Source organism: Dromiciops gliroides, chromosome 3 (genome assembly GCF_019393635.1).
Source record: "Dromiciops gliroides isolate mDroGli1 chromosome 3, mDroGli1.pri, whole genome shotgun sequence".
Taxonomy (NCBI): domain Eukaryota; kingdom Metazoa; phylum Chordata; class Mammalia; order Microbiotheria; family Microbiotheriidae; genus Dromiciops; species Dromiciops gliroides.
The window spans coordinates 113,381,207-113,405,226 of record NC_057863.1 but is presented as its reverse complement, the minus strand read 5'-3'; the positions used below and the strand labels follow the sequence as shown (position 1 = coordinate 113,405,226).

Below are 24,020 nucleotides of genomic sequence, written 5' to 3'. Positions count from 1 at the left end.
CAATGCTTTGTAGTTAGTTATTAATATTTTATGAAAAGCTTTTATATTGCATATTCTATATTATTTTTTCTACTTAATGATAATTTAAACTAATTATAAATGTCTGTACGTATACTTGGAGATCTATACTTTTTTTAGCCTGGGAAATGGCGTTTAAGAGTTATCTAATCCTACCTCCTCATTTTATAGGAAAAAAATCAGGTCTATAGAGTTGAAATGACTTGCGCATGGTCACATAAATATTTTTTTGTTGTTGTTGCTGTTGTTTTTGTTTTTTTGCAGCGCAATGCGGGTTAAGTAACTTGCCCAGGGTCACACAGCTAGTAAATGTCAAATTTCTGAGGCCAGATTTGAATTCAGGACTGGTGCTTTATCCACTGTGCCATCTAGCTGCTCTCCCACATAGACAATTAATGGGAGGGTTGGGAGTCATATCGAAGTCTTCTGATTCTCATTCCAGGGTTATTTGTATTATACTTCAAAATCACTATTCATTGTATTATGAAAAGCTATGGACAAATGCTTTATTTGAATTTTATATGTCAGAAAATGGTATTTGGTCATACATTGTTTACTCTTAGGTATCTAGGCTTCTAGGTGGTATAGTGGATGGAGTGTTGGGCCTGGCATCAGGAAGAACTAAGTTCAAGCCCTGCCATATAGACTTATTTAGCTGTATGAACCTAGGCAAGTCATTTATCTTTTCTCAGCATCACTACTCTTATCTGTTAAAGGGGAAAATAGCTGAGCCTATCTAATAGGCTGTTATGAAGCTCAAATGAGGGAATATGCAAACTTTAAAGCTCTATATAAATTATAGCTATTATAAATACTGGTATAGTTATAAAGTAATGTGATTTGTGATTTTCATAAACACATCAACAGATGCATGTGTGTGTGTGTGTGTGTGTGTGTGTGTGTGTGTGTGTGTTTAGAAGTAGTTACCTTTGGTGACTTTCAAAAGTAGGCATTTCTCAATGCCTCTTTTGTTCACTTCTTTTGGAATTATTCTTCGAGATATAGCAAAAGAGCAAAGTAGCAAATTAGCCTTGTTTTTATATTCATGCCTCATTTTGGGTCATAGGTTATTAACAAACTTGCTCAACCACCAAATTGACAAGGCTTATCTTCAACGATATTCACTGTTTCCCAATACCCCAATTATGCTTCCTATATGAAGGTTTGCCATACCTGAAAATATAAAATGGGTGGAGAATGTTGATTCTTAAGGTAATTCTGAAAGAACAATTCCCAAATTATTTTGAGCAGTCTCATCTGTATGGGAGTATCCTGTCCTAATAATCATCCTACTTTGAAGGGGATAAATTAATTTCAGTGTGTGAGTTCTGTTTTGTTTCTTAAAACTTTAGTTTTATTATTTCTAATAGCCATACTATCATATAATGCTAGAAACAAAGGTGTTTATAAGTCAAACATTATTCTTGTGCTGAGCTCATCAATTTGTCTTTAGCTTCAATTAGAAATATATGGAAAGTATGACAATAATGACATTTATTTTTGTGTGTCTTGAAAAGTCTCATTACTTTATATATGATATGTGTGTAAACATGCAGTATACATATACATTTATGTGTACATGCATGTATGAGTATCCCAGTGAGTGTTACTCTTATACGTAGGCATGCATACAAGCCAGATCCTTTAAGTGTATATAACTATGTGTATGCTACACATACAAAGTCAGATTTTTTTCTTAGTCTTTAGACAAGAGAAGGCCTAGAAGGGATAAGAAGAAAGGTACGTCACATTAAACACATACCTATGACAACATTGTCCCTTTTTAAGCTGTCCATTAAGATCTAGCTCTCTAACAAGGCATTCATAATGTTTTTCATGTTAATTAATAGTTGCAAGGCAGTTTTCCAGAATCATAGAATGTAAACTCAAAGAGCATTGGTGCTGCTATTGCAACCTTCTTTCCTCTTAGGAGGAGACATGACTGATGACTCTGAATTAATTGTAACCCAGTGAGCTGTCAGTGACAGATATCCATTACATGCACTAGTACTAGTCCAGAAGGTAGCATTCAAATTCACTGTTCCCCTTTCAACAGCCCTAAAATGAGATCTCATCCCTTTAAAAGATAAAATGAAATGAATAAAAATCTCCAAACCTCAGCATATGATTAATGGTTATTTTGAAGGCAATTATACTTTTTCTTCTGGAGGAAAAAATAGAAAAGTTGCAAAAATGCATTGCACAAACCACATTATGGATTATATGGGATTTCCTGGAGTAGTTATCACAAGATGAGTGAGTCTACTTTTCTATTTTTTATTTTCTAAATTGGAATAACTTATAAAGCTTTGAATAACTAGTTTTTAATTTTACTGGGAAATTATGATATTGTGCCCAGTTTAGCAGTATACTCTAGTACATTAAGAAACACAAATATATAAACTGTTTTATGAGTCAACAGAGTAAGACTCAGGGTTACTCATAATATACAGTCAGGACTGCTTTCCTTCAGACATAGCCTGACTACTTTTCCACAAGAAATGTTTCCTGCTTGACTTCACAGATCATATTTCATGTTGAGGAAAGTTAACAGAACTGAACAGTAAGGGAATTTCCATCAGCCATCAGTTTTCATTGTATTTCCTCTTAAAATGGCAGGAAACTTTTCATGATTCAAGGCACTGGATAAAGCTGAATTTCTATTCCCACCACCAATAAAAATTAAAGGCATAAAAGGAGGGTGGGCATTAAAAATCAGATTAATTTTCATGCAGGCTGAGAAAAATATAAAATTGAGAACCATTATTTACAGAAGAGCATATCATATATCAGCGTCCATGATACAATTAGGAATGTAGCTGATAGCAGTGATAATGTAATAGAATTACCAATTAAATAGCTGCTAATCCAATCTATGTTCATGTTATAAGTATCATAATAGCACTAGTCTTGCTATATCATAGAAATTGAATTATTATGGATTTGTTTATAATAGGAAATTCAATTGGAAAGAACACTTGCTGTGTTGTTTCTTCTTTATTTCTGTACACATAATTTATAGATGCAAAGACTTAGCTTGCAAAGATTGAGGAACAGCTGTTCCTATTTAATGTAGTCACTTTATATTATGTATACATAGATACAATACTATATTCCTACTGTGTAACATTTAACTTTAGAAATATGGTTGAGGTTTTCTGTGATGCCTTGTGAGCTAAAAGGCAGGAACCAAATAAGAAGATAATATAATTAGCAAAATACTGAGTCATGCTAACTGGCTCAAGTTACTATCAAGTTAGTTCTCAAGTAAGTATCTCACTCTTACTCCTCAACCCATTCATGCTTATTCTCAGATAAATGGAATAATGATCAAGACCTTGGAAAGTACCCCGGGATGAGCACTTAAACTGCATATGCCTAAAAGCAGGGATGGGAAATATTCCCCTGTGATTTGCAGTGGAACTCACTTAGCTCTGCTGTGCCTCTTAGAGGTATTTCTGCTATTGGTTTTTTTTTCTTGGTATTCCACTTGAGACAGTGTGGTAGGAATGAAGGAAAAAAAATAATTTGTTAAGCACCTAATATTTACCAGACACCATGTTAAACACTTTACAAATATTATCTTAGTTGATTATCACAACAATCCTGTGAGGTAGGTACTATTATTATTTCCATTTAATAGTTGAGGAAATTGAGGGAGGCAGAAGTTAAGTGACTTCTCTAGGCTCACACAAAGTGTCGGAGGCTGGATTTGAACTCAGGTTTTCCTAACCCCAGGTTCAGTGGTCTATCCACTGCACTAACTAAACTGCCTTTGGTATAGTAGAAAGTATATCACAAAATAACATGAACTGATTTTAAGTAGAGAGGAATAATCGTAACTGGGGGATCTGGAATAGACTCAGTAGGAAGTGAAATCTGAGTTACACTTTGAAGAAAGCAAGGAATTGTATAATGCAGAGGTGAAGGGTGAATGCATTAGAGATAAAGGGAACCACTGTGCAAATGCATTAGAGATGAGAGGGACCACTGTGCAAAAGGATAGAGTCAGGACTGTGGAATGTTAGGAAATAGCTAGCACGCCAGTTTAACTTGAAATAGAGCATGTATAAGGAAAACTAACATGAAATAACACTGGAAAGGTGGGCGAGAGCCATTTTAAAGGTGGTTGAAGTGCCAAACTAAACAGTTTGTATTTTATCTTAGAGGCGGTAGATAGCCACTGAAGATTTTTGTTTAAAGAGATGACATGGTCAGTTTTGTGTTTTAGAAATATTAATTTGATAATTGGTGTGAAAGATGGATTGGAGATGGAAGAGACAAGAGGGAGAGAGGACAATTAAGATGCTATTTTGGTACTCTAGGCGAGAGATGATAAGGCCTAAAATGGGGTAGGGGGTATATGAGAAGATAGAAAGGAATGGATGTAGGAAAGTTTGTGGAAATAAGATTTACATGCCCTTGTACCTGATTGGATATGAGGGTGAAGAAGATAACAGAACTGAGTATAACACTATAATTGCTTACTTAAGGTGATTTGACAGATTGGGTGCCATTAACAGAAACAGATTAACTTTGAGGATAGGTGGGGTTGGAGAGAAAGTGATACAGGCAACTTGGATCCAACATTGCTTGTATTTCTTTCCTCCTCTCCATTTTCAGATTCACAACCAAAATGCCTCATTTCTAACCATCTTGACAATCTCAATAATCTATTTTTTTCCTGCTTCACTCCTTTCTCCAATTCATCCTTATACAACTGTCAGAATAATTTCTTCTAGATATGCTTCACTCAAAAATTTTACTGAGTGAAATTTAAAAATTTCCCCCTGCCATTAAAGGCCACTGCATAATCAGACATTGACTTACCTTTTCAGCCCTAGCTCATTATCTTATTCATTCAATCTATGCATCAGCTAAACTGTATGAATCAATGCTTCTTGAATTCCCACCTTCCTCTTTGCCTTTCTTTACATTAATGAATATACCTGTTTTACTTTCTCTCCTTGTTTTCCATTGTTTACCTTTTTTCAAATCTATTGAATTTTTGCCTATCATTTAAAGCTAAACTAAAATGACACAATTTCCATGATTTTTCCTGGTCGGTAAAATCCTTCCTTTTTATATGTTATGTGTAACTTTTTTATTATATGTTTTCATAATTGGTGATTATTTTTATCTTATTAATAAACTATTGTCATTGAGAGCAGTATATTTGGGGGGGATAATGACATCTGAGAAGAGAACTATGGAATGAATCTAGATTCAGATTCTTGCTCTGGTACCCCATGTTATGTTCATGAGCAAACTACTGTCTCTAGCTGTAAAATGAAGGGTTTACACAAAGTGATTTCTTTCAAATCCAGACCTTGTGATTATCTGAATTGTATATTCTCCCAAATAGGTATCTGTTCAATGAAGTAGTCACCTTTTATAGATGAGGAAATGTTCACAATGTTACCCTAACAGATTTCTTAGGAGTTGTTCAGTACATCTACATTTAAGCCAAGAAAAAATAGGAATTACAATAACTTACATGTATGTACTACTTTTGGGGTATCTAAGTGATATAGTCAAGAGTGCTAGGCTTACAGTCAAGAAGACCAGAACTCAAATTCAGTCTCATACACTTACTAGCTATGTGAACTTGGGAAAATCAGTTAACCCCTCTTTGCCTCAGTTTGCTCAACTGTAAAAAGGGGATAATATTTACACCTATCTCTCAAGATTATTCTGAGGTTCAAATGAGATATTAATAAAGTTTGTAGCCCAGTGATTAGCATATATTAGGCACTAAATAAATATTATTCCCTTCCCCCATATCCTTCCCCCTTTTTTAAAGTTTACAGTGTATGGTGCTAACAACAAGGCATTTGATGATTAAACAAAATAATTGAATTACTTATGGTAAGTATTGGAGCCAGAATAAAACCCCAAGTAAGATGACCTTTTACACTTCAGTTTCTGTAATTTTATAGCTGGTGGAATAACTAGCATATGTCAAATGCTTTGTGAAGATTGGGGAATTCTCCTCCTATGAATTCACCTAGAATGTAGAACTCTTCTTTTAAAACCCACCAGCAGTGGCTACTGTTAGACTAGTCTCCCACTCAAGTGTTGACCTTGCTTAACCCTGCTTAGCTTGTAGGATTAGAAGCTATATATGAGAACAAAGATATAAGCACAAATCTTCCAGAAAACTGGTGAATTGCTAGAAAAAGAATGCATTTGGAAACATGCAGTTGTTTTCCTTACTAGAATAAGAGCCAAGAGGGATACCTGGATGCTAGTCAGAGGATCATTGAGGTGGAAGTGGTTGAGGAAACTGAGACCCAGTAAGGTTAAGTGACTTGATTAAGCTCACAGAGGTAGTAAACATCAGCATAAGGCTCTAAACACAGGTCCTGTGTTCTTTCCACTATCGTACTCTGCCTCTCTTGTTCTCTCCCTGACTTGTGTTCTCAAATAATAAATCAGTTTCCTTATATGTAAAATGAGTACATGGAGAAAATTATCTTGAACTGCCCTGTCGTCTCTAGGCTTCTGGAAATTCTAGATAAAATCGGCAGAAATAATTTCACCAAAAGAGTTTTGAAAGGAGTTCTGGTTTCATCCATTATCAGTTACCTATCAGTAAGAAACATCAATACTGCTTTATTTTGTATAATCATTACATATTTTCTGTGGGTCATAATGTGTGTTTTTTCTCCCTAAAGTTAGTAACTTGCCAAAACACAAGTTTGGAAATAATTTCCTAACTTTTTGTTCTCTAATCCAAAATATGAAAAAATATATTTTTATTATCAGTTTATACCTAAACTGAACATGGCAACATTTAAAGTGAGATTAGATTAATTTGTATTTCCATGAATTTCCTATTAAGTAAAAATTATTTGTTTTCTTTTAAAACCAAGACAAATTTATCAGAATATTGGATTTAATTAGAGGAGAATACATTTTATTTTATACAGAATATAGTATTAAGGAATATATAAAAGAATATATTTGCTTATGCACATTTAATATATTCATATGCTTAATATATACATTTAATATTTTGCACTCACATAATAATAGCATCGAGGAGTACTTTTACTTAGAACATAAAGTATATGATAGTATGAGAAATCAGAAAAGTATGGCAATATGTAGGTCTGATGACTGGCTGGGTATCTAAACTCCCTTGGCAAATAGCTTCCCTGGCATTCTCCACAATAGATTCAAGATTCACATGAAGATGTCACTTTAAAAAATGTTCTTAATGGCCACTGGCATCGGGAATTGTTTTGTTTTATGAGGCCGTGTGGTGTGTGTGTGTGTGTGTGTGTGTGTGTGTGTGTGTGTGTGTGTGTGTGTGTGTGTGTGTGTGTTTATAGGGCCCACATTCACCTAGAGCCTCTTATGTTGACAGGTCAGATAAACAGTGTATTTTAAGCCATTTTTAAAGTCAGAATCTTTGTGTTTTATTCCCATGAGGAAAATGGAATGTAGAGGAAGCAGATTTATGAAAACAAACACAAAAATAACTGCCTGGGCTTTGGAAAACCTGAAAGATGCTCATAATAGCTTTCGGCATCCTAATTCAGTCAGGCAGGGTTGGACTATCTCCATAAAACAGTCTGGGCATATTTCCATGGTACCAGGCAATAAGGCAAAATTTCGTAGGCCAGTAGGTCAATGGCATTCCTCCTCCCTTCCCTAAAAAAGGACAAGTATTATAGGTTGCCTGATTACCAGATGTGCAGTTGCCTTTTGGGATAAATGTCCAATACATTCATGAATATGGATCTATAGAATAGAGAAGGCAATTCAATTCAATTTAGCATCTATAGTTACCTACTATGAAATAGGAAGGTCTTTCTAGATTTACCTTTTCTATTATAGCATAGAAAGAATTTGGAGGACAAAAAGTAACTTTCTATTACATTGTCCAAAATGTTGACAGGCCCAAAAGACTAATATAAGAATATCAAGTAAACAATTCCTTAGGAGCTGGCTCATTATGGTTTGCATACCTCAAGGAAACCTTTTTAAGTCTCTTCTTCCTAACTCCTGTTCTAGACCTTACCATGACTTTTCAATTTCAATATACTTTTATCTACTTTAATGTTTCTGACATTATCCTGACCATGTTAGCTTCTATTATAATAATTATAGAATAAAATATTGATTATTATTCCTTGATTTTTGAATTCTTACATACATTTTATGTTGAAATTGTACCAGCAATAACAATCAACCAATCAATAAACATTTATTAAGCATGAGCTATGTGCCAAGAACTGTGCTAGGTACTGGGCATACAAGTATAATTAATCTTTAAAAATATAGCAGTTATTTCAAGGAAATTTCCTTCCACAAGGGACAAGTGCTATATAGCGTTACTTTTTTCCCCACTCTTTTTTTTTTTCCTTTCTTGATTTATTTTTTTGTTGGCCTTAATCATCCACCTCAATCCATTCCTCTAGGGCATAGTCTAAAAAGTATGTGACATTCTCTATAAGAACTCCTCTACAGATCACCTCTTTTTATTTTAAACCAATTGGTTGGTGACCACTGCTGATCCACCTCTCTTTTTTCCTCAAGTAAATGACAAAATTATGCCCTGGAAGCAGATATGACATTTTCTAAAAATATGAATTAGACTGCTTATATATTTTCTTCTCCTACCACTTCTTATATATTGCCTAGCACCTTGAAGCACAGAAGATTGTAAAATAAATGTGATATAGTCAGAACTTTCTGACTATTCAATAATCCAAGACCACAGAGTGAAATTTCATGTCTATCTCTAAGGATGATGGCTGTTGCACAATACTGTCAATTAAGATATATACATGCTAGTGTCAAAGCCCATTTATAAAGTATTAAAAAGCAAACCACTGTACTAGAGTTTATATACTTTATCGGTATAATATTTAGTACTTAAAAACAGTGTTAAATCTATTTAGTACTCTATCTTTTCTTATTCTTGTTTATAAAATGTGCAAAACAGCCTACAGCAGTTCTTTGAGATGCAGCATAAGGAGAAATGCATTTGAAAATGTTTTATGTCATTTAATATATTTTCTCTACCCCCAAAATATTAGACATACATATTTGTTTCCATATGTTGAATAATCTCAAAGTGAGGCAATTTATTCTTTTGACTATATCCTGAGAAATTAAACTCTGTCAGAAGATGCATATAAAGTATTTTTAATATTTTATAAACTCCATCAAATAGGGGAATAATCACACAGATTCAAGTCTATAAGAAATTAGACCAGGGCCAAAGAAATTAGTGTAGGGGATAGTAAATGATAACATTCAAACTTTATTCAAAGTGCTAGTAACTTTTTATACAATTGATATATCAAACTCATTGTCACTTTGCTATATAAATAATTAATTTGGAAAAATATTTAATACCTTTCCCGAAATATGAATTTAAAATGCTAGATACTGAATTGACCTCTTAAATCCTGAAAGCGTTAATTCCTCCTTAAAGATATCTCTTCTGAGTTCAGTAATGATTTAATAGAATAAGAAAAAAGTATCGATTTTATTTTGTTTTCTGTGTCGCATAGGCTATTAGGAGAAAACAGTAGTTTTGGGTCCTGACTTTCAAAGCTGAATCACAGCAGGAGTTGTACTGAGGTGTTAACTTTGACCATGCCAATTTGACATTTGGGAACTAACTCCTGATAGGACCTGACTGCTTATCATTCCTGATATATTTTTGGAAAGCTAATATCCTGAGATACTATAAATATCAGTTAAATAAAGATCAATTACAATTAAGGATTAAAATGTACATCTTGCTTAGGAGAAAGTATACTTATTGATAATTAAACTGAATTCATGATGTCTTCCTATTTTTACTAATATTTTTATGTCCATGATATTTATGATTTATGGAAGTTTGGCTGTAAACTGCTTGTCTTGCCCTCTCACTGACCTGAGTTTAAACCAAAAAACGACTTCTCTAGTGCTGTTATATAGAATATTTGAACTAGTACTATTCCAAATACCACATATGTACCCTTGTGTATAGTTCTGTAGAAAGACATTACTTTTATATAAATTAATTGTGAGTATCAGAATATGAGGACTCAGAGATACATATACCTTCCTGTGAAAATATCAACCTGACAATATCAACTTTCCAATTCTATTTTTACAATTTTGACCGAATGAAAACTCACTGCAAGAATAAATTTCATTTCCATATGTAAATAGATAGGAACAGTGCTCAATTAGTGCCATTTTTTATTGTAGTTTATGTGATATGAACATCAATTCATTAGAAAATGAACTGAGACTATCACCTCATTTCACATAGGTCACTGAACAGTAATCAAATGCTACCAGCTTTCACCCACTACTATTTTGAGCTGAATTTGAACCATTGACCCATGAGAAAGACTGCATACTATTTCTTTTTTCTTTTTTTTGTTTTTCTTTTTTTTTTAGTGAGGCAATTGGGGTTAAGTGACTTGCCCAGGGTCACACAGCTAGTAAGTGTCAAGTGTCTGAGGCCAGATTTGAACTCAGGTACTCCTGACTCCAGGGTTGGTGCTCCATCCACTGCGCCACCTAGCTGCCCCTGTATACTATTTCTAATTAAGGAAAAAAGAACTATGAAATATCAGCTTTTATATTCATAATCTTGGCTGTAACTACAATAATTCCCTTAAAAAGTAAAAACAAAACCCAACAAAATCTATAAAATATCTTCAGAGAAACTTATGAATAAGAAGAATAATTATAAGTAGAATTATTTTATATTCTTATTTTGAAACTAGGGACAATTTTTCATATTTCTGTCAAGAAATGCCCATTTGACTGTTATGCAAAGTGAGAATTGTAGCTATGTTTCCCTAAAGATGGTATACAATGTTGACTGCTTATGTGATCACATCTGGCAGTGACACCGTGGTATAAATTTAGAAGGAAAGTATGGTTTAAACACATATAGTATGGCTATAAGATTTATGTTTCAGCAGTGTATTTGGCCATACTACTAGTATGATGATTTAACAGCAACTACATCTAAACTAGCAAGAACATATTTTTATTATTCTTTTTTCCTGATAGGGACAGGGACTGTACTTGTTATTTCATTGGCATTGGGAACTCCCAGGTTAAAGAAGTCCATCTGTGAAAGCAAGTAGGCATTTCCTCTGTATCTTGCCTACTCTCTTAGGGAATTGTCTAGAGCATAGAGTAGTCATATAGGGTCACAAAGCCATTGTGTCAGTCTCTTGGCTTGAACAAAGTTCTTCCTTTTGTATCTTTTTTTTTTTTTTTTTGCAGGGCAGTGAGGGTTAAGTTACTAAGTGTCAAGTGTCTGAGGCCAGATTTGAACTCAGGTCCTCCTGAATCCAGGGCCAGTGCTTTATCCACTTCCCCATCTAGCTGCCCCTTCCTGTTGTATCTTGCCATGATGCTACAACGAATAAAAACTATTTCAATTAATTTGAGAATAAATGCATTATGGTATAAATTGACTGATAAATAGAATGATCAGAATGTAAATGCTTCCCAATATCTAACCTTAAGTTTTAGTGTGAGAAATGTCCACATCATAATGACTTTCTTAGAAGAAAAATGCAACCACATTATGTAATGTTGATCCAAGAAAATTGATATTGTATTAAAAAACCACCAGTCTTGTAGAATGCATTTTCCTATTTCTATTTTATAAAATGTAATCCTCTATATCACCTTGCCATGCTTTGTAGCCATCCTGGATTGTTTCTCTCCTTTTATATCATTTTACAAAGCCTTACAGTAATATTCCATGATCTTAAAATGGAGTTAATTGGTATTTTTTTCTGGTATCCTGATTATGTAATGTATAGTTTAAAATTTTATTCTTTCAAAGTTGACATAGGAAAAATAAATGTTGCTTCTAATTTCTATTTCAAAGGACATGTTTATGGTTTGTTTCAATTTCAAAACCAAAAATAAAGATTTTGAAAACTTTAGGATGCATTAAACCTATTTTTAAAAGACAACAAAATCTATGCAATGTTATTGAACTAAGAAGAGCATTAATCAGTATGTCTTGTGCTCTTCTTTGTAGTCTCAGCGTCGTGTTACGTTTCACCTCCCTGATGGTTCCCAAGAAAGCTGCAGTGACAGTGGTCTAGGAGACCATGAGCCTGTGGGTAGTGGAACCCTGATCTCACACCCTCTTCCTCTGGTTCAGCCACAGGACGAATTCTATGACCAGGCCTCACCGGACAAGAGGACTGAAGCTGATGGCAATTCTGACCCCAATTCTGGTGAGTTAACCTTTAAAAAAATACCTGAATTATGGTATTCTCCTGTTGTTTCCTCCCTTTGTGAGTTCTTAAGGGTTAAATCTGTAGAACCTGAGAGTGATATAATGTCTGAATGCTAAGGTGTGTTTTGCAGCATGCTAAGTCTAATTGGTCTGGAATTTGAGGTATCAGTGTTGAATGGTGAAATCTGAAGGTCTGCTTGAAATGTATATTTGTTGGTAGAGAATAATTAAGAAAATAAAACATTTGATAAGTATAAAGGTTTTTTTTTTCCTATAGCATGTCTACAAGTGCATAGGTGGCATGATCCTCTTTGGTTGTATAATAGGATTTGAAACAAACTACTTTATTCTTCAATGGACACTTTCTTTTAAGTTCAAATAGTTATCCACACAGATGTCTAGGGAGCTAAAGATTTTAGCTTTTCATGCCTAGTATATCATTATTTTATTTATTTGTTGCTTTAACTGTCTCCTGACATATATATATATATATATATATATATATATATATATATATATATATATTTACAGAGAGAAAGATAGGTATAGGTACAAATACAAACATAGATATTTTATAGTAGTAATAACTACTTTCTCTTAAGGTGTAAGGCATATCATTCCACTAGGGCAATTAGAGGGTTTAAGCATGTTATCATTTCCCTAAAGTCAGACTTCTCAAACAATTTCAAGACTGATATATCAGAATGTCAAGTTAAAGTGTATTTAATCAAGAACTTTCAGGAGCAGATGACCAATAGAGTAATTATTGTATTAATTAGTAATATTGGAGATGTAAAGTAAGCAGTCAGAAATCAGTGGTATTTCTTAAGTTATATTATTTAAAATAATCAATATAGCTAAAACTTTTTAGTCACCAATGTTTTGTCAGTCATCTATTTTATGTCATGTGAATGAATTGAGAAGGATTTGAATAATGAAAAATGCATTAGTAAAATAATATCAAACATTCCAAGATGCCAAAGGCTTTTTAAGAGTTAAGATGAATTTTCCATCACCAAATGAAAGAATTTGTAGAAAATAAGAATGGCTGTTCAATCTATCAAGAAAGAACATATTGTTAAATGGCTTTTGTGGAAAGATAGGGCTTGAGTTTGTGGTTCTCAAGGATCATTTGACTGATGATTTCAATTTATGGAATAATAAGCATATGTGCCTTTGAAAACATTAAATTCTAAATTCTGGGTAAATCTGTGATGTATGCAAGTTATAACAATGATTAATAGGGCATAAAAATACTAATTTCCTATGTGAATTATCATAGCTGATTGAATTAGACATGTAAATTCAATTTTTTCTTCTCCAGATAGCTTAAAAATCAACACAATTTTATTTATTTGATAATTAATAGAAAAAAGCTTACCTAGAGATAGAAGTATTATATTAATTAAATTTGCTTTCATGGAATAAAGGAACATTCAGTGAGATACTATATTTAAGTATTAAGGTCATTTACATTTTAATATTGAGGGCCCTGGTGTAATAATTACATAACAGTATTTGAATCAATATGAAAGTTGGAATCTTTTGCTTTAACTAGAGGTATTCAATAATCTTCTCTATTTTCTGTCTTAGACTGTTTAGTTTTTTGAGAATTTCTACCCAATTACTAGTCAAGTTAACAAGTATCTATTGACTGTTTACTATGTGCCACTCACTGTGCTAAGCACTGAGGATACAAGGAAACACATAAGACACTCCCTGCTTTCTAGACGTTCACAGTCCATAGGGGACACAACATGAAAACAACTGTCTACAAAAAAGATATTTACTGTATGAATTGTTGATGATAAACAGAGAGAAGACATTATGATTAAGGGGGATCAGGAGAGGTTTCTTGCAAAAGGTAGGATTTTAAATGAGAGTTGAAGGAAATCAAAGAGGTCAGAATATAGAAATGAGGACAGAGATAATTCTGGATATGATGGTTGCCACCGATAATCCCAGAGTTGAGAGATATAGTGTCTTCTTCTGGGAAGGAGACTAGTGTCACTGGATCACAGATTTTCTACATGGTGGTGAGTACAATGTAAAAAGATTTGAAAGGAAGGAAGATGACAAATTTAAAAAGGCTATGGATGTCAGAGTATTTTCTATTTCATCGTGGAGGTGATAGGGAACCACTGGAGTCTATTTAATAGAGAGATCACATGGGCAGATCTATGCTTTAAGATGAATTAGACAGATGAATAAAAATATACTGGAGTGGGGCAGAGACTTTAGTCAGGGAGAACAATTGGTAGACTATTGTATTAGTCCTGATATAAAATGCTAAGATTGTACACTAGGGTGTTAGATGTGGCAGAAAGGAGAATAATGTGTGTAGGAGAGATATTACAATGCTAAAATCAAAAGGACTTGTCAACAACTTGCTTATGGGGCTTGAGAGAGTGACACTTCAAGGATAACACATAGATTTTAAGTCTTGGTTGACTAGGAGAATGGCAGTGTCATCCATAGTTATTATGAAAAATGGTTGCTTTTGGGGAAAAGATAATAAGTTCCAATTCAAATATATTGAAATTGAGGTGCTTATGGGACATCCAGTTCAAAATGTATAGTAGATAATTGAAAATGTAAATCTGGAAATTAGGAAAGAGATTAAGACTTGTGAAGTAGATCTGAAAATCATCTACATAGTTTTAATAATTGAATCCATGGGTGCTGATGAGATGACCTAGAAAGAGAAGACAACTCAGGATAGAGACACCTATGGTTAGTGGGTATGACCTAGATGAAGATCCAGAAAGGGAGAATGAGAAGCAGTCAAAGAGATAGGGAAGAACTCAACAGATCAGTATCATGGAAAGAGAGGAGACTATCAAGAATAGGGTGAACAATCAACAGTATCAGAGGCTGCAGAGAGGTAAAGAGAAATAAGCATTGAGAAAATTAGAAATTTAGATTTATAATTAATTAAAAGATCATTGATAATTTTGGAGAGAACATTTTCAGTTGAGTGATCAATTAGGAAATAGTTTGAAAAATTAAGATAGAATGAAGAAAGGAAAGGAAGGCACTGATTCTAGATGTCCTTTTCAAAGAATTTAACCACAAAAAGGAAGGTAGATATGCAATGATAGTGAGGGTAGACAGATCAAATGAGGAAGGATGGAGATATGGGCTTGTTTGTAGATAATAGGGAAGTGGCTAGTAGATAGAGGATAGAAGATAGATAGCTGAGTGATAATTGAGAATGGATTGCAATTATTTGTCCATAAAGAGTTGTTTGCCTTTGCAAAAAGGGTTACTTCATATCAGATAGGAATGAAGGAGGTGATACTAGTGACCTGTGAAGGATGGGAGATGAGAAGGTGATAAGGGGGAACTCTTAGTGAACTGTGTCTTTTTTCACTGAAATATGAGGCAAGGTTCTTAGTTGAATGGGGAGGGGAAGGGGAGCTGGGGAAGGTTTTCTTAACTGTTAAATGAGAAGAATAATAGCACCCAACTTCCAGAATATTTATGAGGATCAAATGAGATATTTGTGCTTAACACAGTACCTGGCACATAGTTAGATGATTATTAGAGCCATTTTTTTCTCTTCCCCCTTCTTATAGATAGCTTTGATTTTGTTCTACTGAAACCTGCATATTCATATCCTTTGACCATTTATCAATTGGGAAATGGCACTTATTTTTATAAATTTCTATATATTTGAGACGTGAAGTCTTTATTAGAGAAACCTGATGTAACATTTTTGGATACTACTTCATTGTTTAGCAAAATGTTGTTTCCCTGATTATTTCTTTTAATTAGGTTTATTTTTGTTTTGGCTTTGTTTGAGATCATGACTGCTAAATTCTTAGAGTTATGTGTGCCATCTTCCTATATAAGAATATAAGTAATTTAACTTTATTGAATTCCTTGTGATTACTCTTTCAGGTTTATCTTTTTGTGCTTCTTTTGAGTCTTATGTTTGAATGCCAAGTTTTCTATTTAACTCTGGTCTTTTCATCAGGAATACTTTAAAGACTTCTGGTTCATTAATTATCCACTTTCCCCTGAAGGATTATACTCAGTTTTGCTGGAAAGATTATTCTTGGTTTTAATCCTGGCTCTTTTACCTTCCAGAATATCATTCCAAGCCCTCTGTTCCTTTAAGGTGGAAGCTGCTAAATCTTTTTTTTAATTAATAAAGTATTTTATTTGTTTCCCGTTACATGTAAAGATAGTTCTTAATTTTTATTTATACAAGCTCTCCAATTTCAGATTTTTCTCCCTCCCTAGCCTCCCTCCCCCCTCCCCTAGACAACATGTAATCTGATATAGGTTTTATGTATATATGTATATATACGTATGTGTATATATATATGTATATATACGTATATTATATACATACATAATAACATTAAACATATTTCTGCCTTAGTCATGTTATAAGAGAAAAATCAGAGCAATGACGACAAACCTCAAAATAGAAAAACATCAGCACCAAAAACAAAAGAAGTAGTATGGTTCATTCAGCATCTATGCAGGGTAGTTCTGTTTTTTTTCTTGGATTTGGAGATCCTCTTCCACCATGAGTCCCCTGGAAATCTTCTGTACCATTGCACTGGGGAGAAGAATCTAGCCCATCACAGTAGATCAACACTCAATGTTGATGATACTGTGTACAATGTTCTTCTGATTCTGCTCATCTCACTCATCATCAGCCCAAGCAAGACCCTCCAGGTTTCTCTGAACTCCTCATGCTCATCGTTTCTTACAGCACAATAGTATTCCATTGTACTCATATACTACAACTTGTCCATCCATTCCCCAATTGATGGGCATCCCCTCAACTTCCAATACCTTGCCACCACATAAAGAGCAGCTATAAATATTTTTGTACATTTGGGTCCCTTTCCCTTTTCCATGATTTCTTTGGACAAAAGACCCAAAAGTGGTATTGCTGGGTCAAATGGTATGCACAGCTTTATTGCCCTTTGGGCATAATTCCAAATTGCTCTCCAGAATGGTTGGATCAGTTCACAGCTCCACCAACAATGCATTAGTGTTCCAATTTTTCCACAGCTTCTCCAACATTTATTATTTTCCTTTTTTGTAATTTGAGCCAATCTGATAGGTGTCAGGTGGTACCTCAGAGTTGTTTTAATTTGCATCTCTCTAATTAGAGATTTAGAGCATTTTTTAATATGGGAATAGTTAGCTTTGGTTTCTTCATCAGAAAACTGCCTGTTCATATCCTCTGACCATTTCTCAATTGGGTAATGACTTGGATTCTTCTAAATTTGATTTAGTTCCCTATATATTTTAGAGATGAGGCCTTTATCAGAAGTACTGGCCGTAAAAATTATTTCCCAGCTTTCTGCCTCCCTTCTAATTTTGGATGCATTTTTTCTGTTTGTACAAAAATTTTTTAATTTAATGTAATCAAAATCATCCATTTTGCATTTTATAATATACTCTATCTCTTGTTTGGTCATAAACTGTTTTCCTTTCCAAAGATCTGATAGGTAGACTATTCCTTTCTCTCCTAATTTACCTATCATATCACCTCTTATGTCTAAATCATGTATCCATTTTGACCTTATTTTAGTATAAGGTGTAAGATGTTGGTCTATGCCTAATTTCTGCCATACTATCTTCCAGTTTTCCCAGCAGTTTTTGTCAAATACTGAGTTCCTATCCCAGAAGATGGAGTCTTTGGGTTTATCAAACACTACATTACTAATGTCATTTACTACTGCGTTTCCTGTGCCTACCCTATTCCATTGATCCTCCACTCTATTTCTTAACCAGTACCAGATAGTTTTGATGACTGCCACTTTATAGGAAAGCTCCAGGTTTGGTACTGCTAACCCACCTTCCTTTGATTTTTTTCATTATTTCCCTGGATATTCTTGATTTTTTGTTTTTCCAGATGAATTTTGTTATTATTTTTTCTAGCTCTATAAAATAATTTTTAGGTAGTCTGATTGGTATGGCACTGAATAAGTAAATTAATTTAGGCAGTATTGTCATTTTTACTATATTAGCTCTGCCTATCCATGAGCAATTGATATCGTTCCAATTATTTAGATCTGATTTGATTTGTGTGAAGAGTGTTTGGTAGTTGTGTTCATAGAGTTCCTGGGTTTGTCTTGGCAAGTAGACTCCCAAGTATTTTATATTATCTACTGTTACTTGAAATGGAATTTCTCTTTCTATCTCTTGCTGCTGGATTTTGTTTGTCATGTATAGAAATGATGATGATTTATGTGGATTTATTTTATATCCTGCTACTTTGCTAAAGTTGTTAATTGTTTCAAGTAATTTTTGAGTTCATTCTCTAGGATTCTTTAAGTATACCATCATATCATCTGCAAAGAGTTTTGTTTCCTCCTTGCCTAATCTAATTCCTTTAATTCCTTTCTCTTCTCTGATTGCTAAAGCTAACATTTCTAGGACAATATTAAATAATAGGGGTGATAGGGGACATCCCTGTTTCACCCCTGATCTTATTGGGAAGGCCTCTAATTTATCTCCATTGCATATAATACTTGCTGATGGCTTTTGGTAGATACTGTTTATTATTTTAAGGAAAGCTCCACCTATTCCTAAACTCTCTAGTGTTTTTATTAGGAATGGGTGTTATATTTTGTCAAAAGCTTTCTCTGCCTCTATTGAGATAATCATATGATTTTGGTTGGTTTTCTTATTGATGTGGTTATATGTTAATAGTTTTCCTAATGTTGAACCAGCCCTGCATTCCTGGTATAAATCCCACCTGGTCATAGTGTATTATCCTGGTGATCACTTGCTATAATCTCCTTGCTAATATCTTATTTAAGATTTTAGCATCAATATTCATTAGGGAAATTGGTCTATAATTTTCTTTCTCTGTTTTTGCTTTGCCTGGTTTTGGTATCACCACCATATTTGTGTCATAAAACGAATCTGGTAGAACTCCTTCTTCACCTATTTTTCCAAATAATTTGTATAATATTGGAATTAATTGTTCTTTAAATGTTTGGTAAAATTTACCCATAAACCCATCTGGCCCTGAGGATTTTTTTCTTAGGGAGTTCATTAATGGCTTGTTCAATTTCTTTTGCTAATATGGGTTTAAGGATTTTACTTCTTCAGTTAACCTGGGCAGTTTGTATTTTTGTAATTATTCATCCATTTCATTTAGATTGTCAAATTTATTGGCATACAGTTGGGCAAAATAATTCCTAATTATTGATTTAATTTCCACTTCATTGGTGGTAACATCACCCTTTTCATTTTTGATACTGGTAATTTGGTTTTCTTCTTTCTTTTTTTAAAATCAAATTAACCAATATTTTATCTATTTTATTGTTTTTTTTTCATAAAACCAGCTCTTAGTTTTATTGATTAATTCTATAGGTTTTTTGCTTTCAATTTTATTAATTTCTCCTTTAATTTTCAGGATCTCTAATTTAGTATCCAATTGGGGATTTCTGATTTGTTCTTTTTCTAGCTTTTTAAGTTGCATGCCCAATTCATTAATCTCCTCTTTCTCTTTTTTATTTATGTAAGCATTTAGAGCTATAAATTTTCCCCTAAGCACTGGTTTGGCTGCATACCATAGATTTTGTTATGTTGTCTCATTATTGTCATTCTCTTGGATATAGTTTTTGATTGTTTCTATGATTTGTTGTTTGACCCATTCATTCTTTAGAATGAAATTATTTATTTTCCAATTGATTTTCATTCTACTTTTCCCTAGCTCTTTCTTACATGTAATTTTTATTGCATCATGATCTGGGAAGGATGTATTTACTATTTCTGCCTTTCTACATTTGACTATGATATTTTTTTGCCCTAATACATGGTCAATTTTTGAAAATGTGCCATGTACTGCTCAGAAAAAGGTATATTCCTTTCTATCCCCATTCAATTTTCTCCAGATATCTATCATGTCTAATTTTTCTAGTAATCTATTCACCTCTTTTACTTCTTTCTTATTTATTTTTCAGCTAGATTTATCTAATTCTAAGAGGGGGAGATTCAGGTCCCCCACTAGTATAGTATTACTGTCTAATTCCTCTTGTAACTCATTTAACTTCTCCTCTAAGAACTTGGATGCTGTACCACTTGGTGCATACATATTTAATATTGATATTACTTCATTATCTATAGTACCTTTAAGTAAGATGTAATTTCCTTCCTTATCTCTTTTAATGAGATCTATTTTTGCCTGCACTTTGTCTGAGATAAGGATTGCTACCCCTGCTTTTTTTACTTTAGCTGAGGCATAATATATTCTGCTCCAGCCTTTTACCTTTACTCTGTGTGTATCTCTCTGCTTCAAATGTGTTTCTTGTAAACAGCATATTGTAGGATTCTGGTTTTTAATCCACTCTGCAATTCACTTCCGTTTTAAAGCAGAGTTCATCCCATTCACATTCACAGTTATTATTACTGACTGTCTATTCCTCTCCATTCTATTTACCCCCTTTGTACTTTTCCCCCCTTCTTTCACCCTATTCCTCCTCACCGAGGTTTTACTTCTTATCCCTGCCTCCTCCAATCTGCCCTCCCTTTTTATCACCCCCCTCTCTTTTCTTTCCCCTTTTCTCCTTTGCTTTTGTCCTCCCTTTTTCAGTCCCCCCCTTTCCCTTCCCGTTTTGCTTCCCTAAAGAATGAGTTAAGTTTCTTTATCCCAATGAATGTATATGTTATTCCCTCTTTGAATCAAATCTAATGAGAGTAGGGTTGAAACAATGTTCACCCCTCCTTTCTTTCCCTCTATTGTAATAGATTCTTTTTTCACCTCTTCATATGATGTAATTCATCCCATTCCACCTCCCCTTTCCTCTCCTCCCCATAGACTCCCTTTTTAACCCCTTAATTTTTTTTTGTATCATCACATCAAAGACAATTTATATTTATACCCTCTGTGTACACTCCTTCTCTCTGCCCAAATACATTTACAGTTCTTAAGAGTTATGAATATTATCTTCCTGTGAAGGGATATAAATAGTTTAACCTAATAGGGTAACCTTTTTTTTCCCCCCTCTGTTTACCTTTTTAAACTTCTCTTGAGTCTTGTATGTTGAGATCGAATTTTCTATTTAGTTCTGGTCTTTTCACCAGGAAAGATTGAAAGTCCCCAATGTCATTAAATGTCCATCTTTTCCCCTGAAAGAGAATGTGCATTTTTGCTGGGTAATAGATTCTTGACTGCAATCCAACCTCCTTTGCCTTCCGGAATATCATATTCCAAGCCTTGCGGTCCTTTAATGTTGAAGCTGTCAGGTCCTGAGCAATCCTGACTGTGGCTCCATGATATTTAACTTGCTTCTTTCTGGCTGCTTGGAGTATTTTCTCCTTCACCTGATAATTCTGGAATTTGGCTACAATATTCCTTGGAGTTTTCCTTTTGGAGTCTCTTTCTGGAGGTAATTGGTGGATTCTATCAGTGATGATTTTATCCTCTGATTCTATGATATCAGGGCAGTTCTCCTTAATAATTTCCTGGAATATGGTATATAGATTCTTTTTCTGGTCATGGCTTTCAGGCAGTCCAATGATTCTCAGATTGTCTCTCCTCGATCTGTTTTCCACATCAGTTGTCTTTCCAATGAGGTATTTCACATTTTCTTCTATTTTTTTATTCTTTTGATTCTGCTTGACTGATTCCTGGTGTCTCATGGATTCCTTACCTTCCAACTGTCCAATTTTAATTTTTAAGGCAGTGTTTTCTTCAATGAGATTATGCACCTTTTTTTCCATTTGGCCAAATGAATTTTTAAGGCATTGTTTTCTTCAGTGAAATTATGCACTTTTCTTTTCCATTTGGCCAGTCAATCTTTGTGCTTCCTTTTCCAAGCTGCTGATTCTTTTTTCATAGTTTTCTTGTTTTGCTTTCATTTCTCTCCCCATTTTTTCTTCTACCTCTCTCAATTGATTTTTTAAATCCTTTTTGAGCTCTTCCAGGAAGGCTTTTTTTTCTTGAGACCAATTCACCTTCCCTTGTGAGGCTTCAGATTTAGGCAATTTGAGGGTATTGTCGTCATCTGAGTTTGTGTTGGCTTCTTCCCTATTGATACAGAAGCTCTCAATGGAGAGAGCTCCTTTTTGATTCTTACTTATTATTGCAGCTTATTTATTTATTTTTTAAGTTGAGGTCTGCTCTGGGGGCACCAGGGTCCCTGTTTTGGGCTTCTTGTGCAGGGGTATAGGTGCTGTGTGACCGGCTTTTTACTCTGAGGCCTTTATAGTGTGTGTAGTTCACCCCCCCTGCACCACTTCCTGTCTGAGTGTGCTCTGCCAGGCACCTGATCCAGTCTGTCCCGATCGTGGCCCCACAGGCAGCCTGCCCTCCCGACTGGTGCAGGTAGGTTTTTCCACTATCCTTCTTGGCCACCAGATTTTTGAGCCAGGTGCCAGGGGCCTCAGTTGTTCAGCTGTGGCCCGCAGCTCCTGCTGACTTGCCCCAACCCCCTCGGAGCTGGGCTGCTGCCCTGTGCTGAGCCTTCCTTTTTCCCAAGTCAGACCGACCTTTTCCTGAAGTCTTCTAAATTATCCCTGGTTGGAAGACTGTGTCTCTCTCTCTCTTTGAAGGTTCTGTAGTTTCAGAATCTATCCAGAGGCTTGATTTAATGTTCTTTTTGAGGGAACAGAAGGAGAGCTCAGGCAGCTTGCTGCTTCCTCTCCGCCATCTTGGCTCCGCCCTGAAGCTACTAAATCTTGTATTATCCTGACTGTGGCTCCTTGAAATTTTCATTGTTTCCTCCTGGCTGATTACAACATTTTCTCTTTTACCTGGGAACTCTGGAATTTGGTTATGATATACCTGGTCACTTAAATTTTGGGATCTCTTTCAGGAGATGATTGGTGGATACTTTCAATTGCTATAGGGCAGTTTTCTTTGATAATTTCTTGAAATATGATATCTAGGCTCTTTTTTCATCATGACTTTTAAGTAGTACAGTAATTCTTAAATTATCTCTCCTCAATCTATTTTCCAATCTATTTTTTTTTCTGATGAGAAATTTCAAAATTTCTTCTTAGTTTTTTTCATTCTTTTTATTTTTTTTCCTTGATGTCTTATGGAGTCATTAGCTTTTATTTTTCCAGTTTCTAATTTTTAGCAGCATACTAATGTTTTCTTCAGTGAGCTTTTGTACCTCCTTTCCCACTATCCAGATTGCCAGGTCTTTTCTTTCTCTTACCACTCAAAAAGTCCTCAGGCTTCCTCTTTTCTACCTTTATGTTTCTCTCCCTTTGTGATTTCATCTATGCTCACAACTTCATTTATCATCATACTCAATGAATAATTTCGTGTCATATCTCAATCTCTAGTATACACCTGCCCCCTGAATTTCAGAGTGATATTTAAAACTTTGTACTGAACACCTACTGCATGCTTACTTTATGCCCTACTAGCACTTCAAATCAACACATACAAAATTTAGCACAAGGTATTTTTTTATAAACACACTCTTCCAAATTTTTATATTTGTCTATTTGGCTCCACTACCTTTCCTACCACCTAGGATCAAAACGTAAGTCATTTAGGGACAAATTCTTGTCCCTCACTTGCTAACTTGCAATCAGGCAAGTACTTTCTATTAATTTCACCCCCCACACACACACACACAGTCTGTAGTATTTGATTCTTCCTTTCAACTCACAGGATCATATCATACCTAAGGATCTAATTATCTTTTGTATAGCTTATAGCCATAGGACCTCTCTGGTCTCTTAGCCTTTAGTTTCTTCCTAATTTTATCCTGTACTAACCATCAGTGCCATAGGACCTTCTTGATATACATATCCTTCTAATGACTGT

General features: G+C 34.4%; 1 protein-coding gene across 5 annotated transcripts in view; it reads left to right on the top strand.

The window, feature by feature from the left end:
- Positions 1–24,020, top strand: part of PCDH9 (protocadherin 9) — a 1,095,516-nt gene that overhangs the window by 681,377 nt on the left and 390,119 nt on the right. For 3 of the 5 annotated variants that reach the window (XM_043999007.1, XM_043999009.1, XM_043999010.1), the window contains one exon: positions 12,050–12,251. In XM_043999007.1, the coding sequence (XP_043854942.1) occupies positions 12,050–12,251 (202 nt within the window). The remainder of the gene's footprint in view (positions 1–12,049; positions 12,252–24,020) is intronic. The other 2 variants (XM_043999012.1, XM_043999011.1) reach the window with 1 other exon arrangement.